A 7,577-nucleotide genomic window follows, 5' to 3' on the forward strand; every position below is an offset into this window, starting at 1 on the left:
GGTGCATAACAGTGACTTTGGTTCCAGAACAAATTCATTTTAATGCAAGCTTAAAAAAAATAAATCTTTTAATCACCGCGAATGTTCTGGTTTTATTTGACCGTGACACTTTGATAAGGCCAAAAAGGATTCCCACACAGAATTTTTTTTAAGTGGAAAATTTGGACCCTTTTTCCATTCTCTTTCAGAGCAGCAAAACATACCCCAGAGCCTGGAGCTGCCCATGATGGGGGATGCGGGACCTGAGCAGGGACTGGTCCCTGCCTTCCCCTGCACGGCTGTGCCCCATTGCTGCCCCACCAGGATGTAGCCCCTCGCTCACCTAAAGCTTGGGTGATGTGCAGCGCCACGGTGTTTCTGTTTGCTCAGGTAAGATCTCTTCGATTGCTCCACTAAAACTCACCATCACGGAGCCAGTGCCTCCCTGTGGTTGTGACATCTGTGGCGTGAGTTCCTCCCGGCCTCAGCCAGGCACCCAGGCAGGCACAGTGTCTGTGTGAGCCCAGAGGGAAGCTGCCTGCCAAGAGACAAATCGTGGCAAAGATGGGGACCAGCCCGGCTCTAACATGCCCCGTAGCAAAAGCCCTGACTCGGAGGCTCCCCCTGGCCACTCAGGAGGAGAATGAGCTGCAGTGGAGTACTCTCAACACCATTTAGCAGTGCTTGGTGTGGAGAGGGTAATTGCAGCCATCCCAGACAGTTCTCTCCTGTTTTCCAGCCGGGATGTGACACGCCATCCTTGGCAGGGTCATCTGGGGCACAGCCCATCGCCCGGGTCTGCAAGGCCAGTCTAGAGCCAGTGCAAGGGGAAAGCTCTCAAACATGTGCAGGGCAGCTATGGAGGCCTCAGCACTGACTCTTTTGCAGTTTGTGTAGTAGGACTTACACCAACATAGGTCTTTGCCACCCCACACCGGTGCCTGTGCAATGACACCCGCTCCGGCACAGGCACACAGAGGGCGTGCGGCTCTGCTCTGCCTTCACCTCCCACTCCACCCCAGCCAGGGCATCCCCTGGGCATCCTTCGCGGGGTGCGGGCTCAGGCCTCACCCTGAAAATCTCCCCTGTGCTTGTCCCTGACCTCAGCTGCATGGGTGGCTGTGAAAATGCACATCCAAGTGCTTTGTTTAACACCCACAGCAGGGAGCTGGAAATCATAGAATCATCATAGAATGGTTTAGATTGGAAAGGACCTTCAGATCATCGAGTTCCACCCCCCCTGCCTACGGCAGGGACACCTCCCACTAGACCAGGTTGCTCAAATCCCCATCCAGCCTGGCCTTAAACACCTCCAATAGGAGACCTTGCTCCCAACCTGGATGTCCCAACTCCAAGACCACTAATGGCCTTAACTGCCCTGACCAGCCCCACCTGCCCCCTCAGCCTGGAGCTACATTTAAGCTCAGCTTTGGGCCCCCTTTCCCACTCTGAGCGGTGTCAGAGGTGTACCTGGATGGATTTTGGACCTGCATTGCAACCCTATCTCCTGCTGTTCTGGGATTATGCAGCAAACGACGTCTGCGTTTCAGTGTGTCAGAGCAGTAAGTGAAAGCTAGAAGTCTGCTGGAAGCTGTGCCTCCCCGGAGAGAGCTTGGGTTAGCTTTTTACTGGTTTGTAATGGAAACTGAATGAAAGAAGTACACCCTAAAATTTCAGAGGATGAGATGCTTGAATGAGCTTTCCCTGAGTTTGTGCTGATTTAGAGACCCCCAGATGCACCCAAGCAGGGGTATCAGACCTGCCGGTTGGGGGGCTGCCCCTTCCTGCTGCTGGGCATCGATGTGCCCACCAACCCCCCCACCTTGTGCCTCGCACGGCAGGGAAGGAAACACCGTCAGCCGCAGAGGATGGAGGTACTTTACTCCCTCACAGGCTGCTATCAACTTGCCCTTTAGACAGAGGAGGCGGGGGGGTGGCTCTGTTATTAGCATGGAGGTACCTCACCCCCAGTTTGGGGATAGCCCAGAGCCCAACTGCCCCACCTCCCAGCAGCCGGGGTGCAGGGTCCTCCGCTCTCCGAGAGACAAGTAAAAGTTAAAGTTAAAACTTTAACTTTAGCTCTTAGCCTTGTGAGCTCTGCAGGTCTGTTGGGCTGTGCCAGCTGTCCTTGGGGCCAGAGAGCGTGTCGGGGCCATTCCTTTGCTAGCAGGGATGTCACCAGGGTATCCCGAGTGCCAGGTCAGTGCCGGCCAGCTTGGTGGCTGCTTTCAAAGGCTCCTTTGAAGTCGAGGTGCTGTTTGCGGGGTGCTTTGCCAGCCGGCTGGGCGCCTCCCGGCTCGGTGAGGGGGTGGGCGAGAGGTGCCGGCGGTTCTCACAGCTGCGGGGCTGGGAAGGGCAGCGGGGCCATGGGACCCCATGGGAAACCCCCGCAGCCTCGCGCTCGGCTGCCCAAGCCATTGGGAACACAGTTGGGTTTTTTTCTCATTAATCTTCAGTAATAAAGTCAGCGTCGGAAATCCCAGGGGAGCTCGGATCTGTGGGATCGGGCGGTTTGTGTGAATGCTGTCCAGCAGACACCGAGCGCCCCTTACGTGCTCTCCTTCCAGCTGGGGCCGGGGCCACGTGCCCCTGGAAAGCAGACAGCCCCTGTAGGCACCCGGCTCTGCAGAGCTCCTGCTGCCCGGAGGAGCCCCAAGCTTTGGTTCTGTCCCCTAAAGACTTTTACCTCCTTTACCTCTTTCAGTCCTGAGTGGGCAAATCCCCTTGTCCTGAGGCTCTGCCCTAGTTCAGGGACCGATGCTCTATAATCTCTTCCACAGTCCCAGGGTGGGGGCTTAAAGAAACTCACAGAGCAAATTAGGGAAATTGAGGTCCAAAATGAGCGCTGAAGCTTCACATGAGGGTCATAAGAAAGCCACTGGGACTGCAGTTGTGCATTTTAGCAGAGGCTTATCTGAAACACTGAAAATTAAACCATATACCATTGAGCAGAAACAAGGGTTGCACAGAAATAGCTTGTATTTTCCGCAGACCTTTGTCCAGTAAGAAATATTTGGTTTGTTCATTTCAAGGCTTTAGAGCGCTAAGAAAATATTTCCAATAAGAAACTACCCAGACCTTCCTTTTCTTCCCACGACAGCTTGATTTCTTTAAGAGCCCTTCTGGGAGAGCTTTTTGGAGATCCAAGTGCACTCCAAGGACCAGATTGTCTTGTGTACACAATGGCTGGTTTCCTCCAAGAGCACTCTAGGTTTGTGCCTTGCAACTGCCCCCTCAAAAGCCACGTGGAATCTCCCATTACACCAGATTTATCCTGGGCTCTGTTATTTCAAGACTTTATTATCCTTTTCTAACAACTTGCCTTTTATAGAAGGCAGCCTCGCTGCTTTGCCATTTCCTGGTTCCCACTGGAACTTTTGAAAAATTAGCATCATGTTTAACAACATTGGCTTTTTGGGTAGAGGGCTCACCGTAATTCTCTTCCAGGTGAATATTTGGCAGTTCATCTGAGCAGATTTTTAACCATGTGTTCTAAAAATGGAGTGACAAATCTCTCCTCTCCTCCCAACCACCCCCCCGCCTCCCTGCCTTGGGACAGTCATGCAAATGCGTGTCCCCTCAGGAATGAGCCTAATGTGAGCTCCTTCACAGCAAAGGGCAACGCAAGTCACTCACCAAGCTTTTCCATGATGGCTCTTTCCTTCTCACAGAGCCTGATCACGTCCCGTCCCCGGGGCTCTCTGGAGAGCTTTCTGCTTCTCACATAGTCACAATTAATTTTTACGCCTTCAGGATGCTTCCCTCAAATCTTTTGTGGCCTTCCTTTCACTTGTTAACTTTCCAGAGCTTGTATTCTTTTTTTCCCTCTCATCTGTATGCAATTTTCACTTCTTTTAAGGTCTTGCCACTTCAGGTGGTCATTTCCACTCCCCCCTATAAGCACATCACCTTTTTTAAGTCCAGCCTACCTCTCATTTCCCCTTTGACATTAAATATTACTTTAAAGATACTGCTCTTGCTCTCACCAGGACAGTCTTATCAGTAATTAGGGCTCTGTAGCCCCTCACTTGTTACCTCTGAACTAAGCTCTGTGCGTGGTTCAGGAGTCACTCGGGGAACACACGCTGTGGGCTTACACCGCCCCACTGCCTCCACCAAGCTTCTGAGGTCCAGCCTGATGATTAAAACGCTTGTGCAAGAGGAAGGAGACCGGGGATCCCGGTTCCCTCCACTTGCTGCATCCGAGTCACTGACACAGGAGCCACGGATGAGGTCGAAGAGGAGAAAACCCTGGAAAGCAGAGTTACCCAGAGCACTGGGACTCTGGCCAGCTGGGAATTCGGGAGTCACGTAAATCCTGCATCCCAGCTGCGGAGCCACCAAGTTCCACGACCTCAAGCACAAGGCCTGAGAACGGCCGGGGCAATGGCTGGGACACGGCGCTGCTCCTCCAGCCTGCTCCATGCCCGCAGCAGGGACCTGCTCCCCTTCCAGCACCTGGGCAGCATGGGGCAGGGACAAGCCCACCCTGAGACATGCGCAGGGCTGGCATCACCTCCAGCACACTCAGAGCACCCCTGGGAACAGGGCTGAGCTCCGCTTCTCTTGTGACCATCAGGAAAGCCCAGAGGAGCTTTTTTTTTACAAGTCTTACGAGGAACAACTGAGGGAACTGGGGTTGTTTAGGCTGGAGAAGAGGAGGCTGAGGGGAGACCTTATTACTCTCTACAACTACCTGAAAGGAGGTTGTAGAGAGGTGGGGGCTGACCTCTTCTCCCTGGTGAGAAGTGATAGGACAAGAGGAAATGGATTCAAGTTATGCCAGGGGAGGTTTAGATTGGATATTAGGAAATTTTTTTTCACTGAAAGGGTTATTAAACATTGGAACAGGCTGCCCAGGGAGGTGGTGGATTCGCCATCCCTGGAGGTGTTTAAAAAAAGGGTAGATGTGGTACTTGGGGACATGGGTTAGAAGTGGTTTTGTCAGGGTAAGTTAATGGTTGGACTCGATGATCTTAAAGGTCCCTTCCAACCTCAGCAATTCCATGATTCTATGAGGAGCCAGCGGTGACAGGAGTTTTCAAGTCAATGCAAGTATTTGCATGGCGTCTGTGCTGCTATAGGCACTAAAGCAGTGCAAGTGCAAGTGCAAGTGCAAGTGGTAAGAAGCTGCTATAGGCACTAAAGACAGCCTGGATGTGAAGAGCAGCATCCCTGTAGCGGCCCCTCTGCACCCAGAGCAGATCTGCGAGGATAAAGCACATGCTGTGTGTTTGCAGAGCCCTACTTTGGGGCAGAGCCAGTGCCGCAGGCACATCAGCAACTGCTGCTGAGCTTCCAGGAGCTCCGCTATCCAAGCGGCACTGGTGCCACCGTGCGCTCTGCGGGGTGCAGTCTCAGCACAGGCAGCTGCGCGCTGTCTCTGCCTTTCTGCCTTCTGTCTACAGCGTGGCCGCTTGCCCGTGTGCGTTCCTTCAAGTGTCACCAAAAGACGCCATCTGTGAACAGATGCGGTCAGGCTGGCAACGGGCAGGAGACAAACAGCATTTCAGCACAAAGTCGGCACAAACAAACCAGTCAGAGGATTTTATTTTAAGGCCTCAATTCCAGAAATCGCCTGGATTACACCATTTTCACCTGGATTCGCACGCTGGATTCAGGCAGGGGAGCACATTGTTCCTCCTCACCCACCAGCCGGCACCTGTGTGTTTGATCCCTTGACAGAATCAGCCACTATGCAAAGTGCACCTCCATCTCCCCGTTAGCCATGCAAGCACCCCACTCCTCCCCCACGCGTGCATTCATCCTCGGCCCAGCAGAGCGCCCGAACGGTGGATCAAGCTCTTTCCCGCCCTTCCCTTTTGCTCTACGTGCCCTGCTGCGGCACTGCCTTTCCCAGCTCGTGGATGGCCCCGTTCTCCAGCACCTCCACCTTCCCCTTGCCTGGCTGCAGCACACTGGCCACCATAGCCCTGGCCACCGTTTCCACAGGCACCGAGTAAGCGGTGGGGAAGACCCGAGCCACGACACCCAGAAACTGCTGGGCCATCCACTCCGCGGGGCGGGACTCCTGGCGCTTGCACAGCAGCACCCTGCAGAGCGAGGAGGTAAGGTGGGTCAGGCTGAAACCATCCCCCAGCCAAAAAGCTAGGAACTGGGTTCTCCAGCTGCTCTGGGGGCCCAGCCCAGCTTGCTAAACCCAGGCGGGGGCCGTGGGGCTTTGGCAGGGTCCCGAAACATGACGGAGGCTGAGCCCTGGGACGCTAAACTCCTTTCCCCGCAGTGCTGCTAAAACCAGGATGCCAGTTCTCCCAAGCAGCAAGAGCTGGGAGGATACAGGTGAGTATCTCCACTGCATAAGGTCAAGGTCTGTGGGGCGATAAGGTTTGACCTATGTCCCCCAACCCTTGCTTTCCACCCAAGCTTCCTCTCCTTGCATGGCACGTGACACAAGCATTGGGATGAGCCGTGGGAAACTGCTGCACTTGCTCCCTGCAGCTTTGGGAAGCAGCGTGCTCGTCCAGGAGCCGCATTTGCAGCCGGTGGCTTTCTCCACTTCCCTCCCCTTACGCGTCCTTTCTCTCCTCCTCCATCTCCCAGCCCGATGCCCTGACAACCCTCCAGCTGGGTCCTGTGCCCTCCCTCCTCCACCGCTTACTCACGCTGGCCGGAGGATGGTACAGCGATCAAAACCAACAGCCTGGACCAGGTTCTCCACTTCTCCCTGTCAGAGCAGTCGGGCAGGATGAAAGGAGACAAGGATGACTGCAAGCACCATCCCTGCTGCCCCATGCTCTGGCAGGAGAGTTGGGCAGGATGGCACTAATGCCAACGGTACAGGCCAGGCATTGCCTGGGCAGTGAGCAGCTCTCCAGAAAAAGGCGGTGTGGGGTGAGTGTCCACGGTGGACACATTGACAGTTAGTCAGCAGCGCACCCTTGCAACCATCATGCTAACTGCAGCTGGATGCTCCCAAGACAGCATCTGGACGCAGTGTCCAGCCTGGCACATCCCGGCACAAGACACTGGCAGACAGCAGTGAGTTCAGCAGATGTCGAGGGCTGCAGCACACAACGTATGGGGAAAAAAACTTTTGTGATGGGTATGGTCCTGCCTGGGGAGCCTGTGGGGTCTCATGTCACCCCTGAGCCACCCCACCTAGCTGTGAAGCCATCCCAGCTCGGGGCTGGGGAGCTGGGGTCAGGCTGGAGACCCTACAGGGTCTTTCTGGTGGTTTGAAGAGGGAGATGGACACTGTGCTGCTTTGGACGAAACCAGTCGCATGGCTGTCCTGCCAGCCCCTTTCCCTCACCCCCTCGTCCCCCAGCACCAGGAGGACCCTCGGAACCATTCGTGTCTCTTGACCCCTCAGCTCCTGCTTCCTTCCTGAGCGTTCCAGCAGAAGCCCACCTCAGCTGCCCCCTCACCTTCACGCGGAGGTAGAGGAAGTGGCTGCGCGGGTTCGCCCCCCGGGAGGACTGCAGGACAAAGTGTTTGCAGCCCCCTGCCCGTGCCAGCTCCGCTGCCTGCGCGACGTAGTCCCGGTCCACACGGACAAAGCCATCCTGCGGATCAAGCCGGGAGAGGAGGGTCAGCACGGCAGGGGGGGGTGGAGGCGGGGCCCCCCCCCGCCCCCC

General features: G+C 55.3%; 1 protein-coding gene across 1 annotated transcript in view; it reads right to left on the reverse strand.

Annotated features, from left to right (window-relative positions):
• Window positions 1–5,806: 5,806 nt before the first annotated feature.
• The window catches only part of HTATIP2 (HIV-1 Tat interactive protein 2, 30kDa), a 4,110-nt gene continuing 2,339 nt past the window's right edge, over window positions 5,807–7,577 (reverse strand). Inside the window, exons 3-5 of the mRNA XM_009892879.1 lie at window positions 7,368–7,505; window positions 6,603–6,664; window positions 5,807–6,032 (exon numbers count right to left, since the gene is read on the reverse strand). Of these exons, the coding sequence (XP_009891181.1) occupies window positions 5,807–6,032; window positions 6,603–6,664; window positions 7,368–7,505 (426 nt within the window). The remainder of the gene's footprint in view (window positions 6,033–6,602; window positions 6,665–7,367; window positions 7,506–7,577) is intronic.

Source organism: Charadrius vociferus, unplaced genomic scaffold (genome assembly GCF_000708025.1).
Source record: "Charadrius vociferus isolate BGI_N301 unplaced genomic scaffold, ASM70802v2 scaffold39, whole genome shotgun sequence".
Taxonomy (NCBI): Eukaryota; Metazoa; Chordata; class Aves; order Charadriiformes; family Charadriidae; genus Charadrius; species Charadrius vociferus.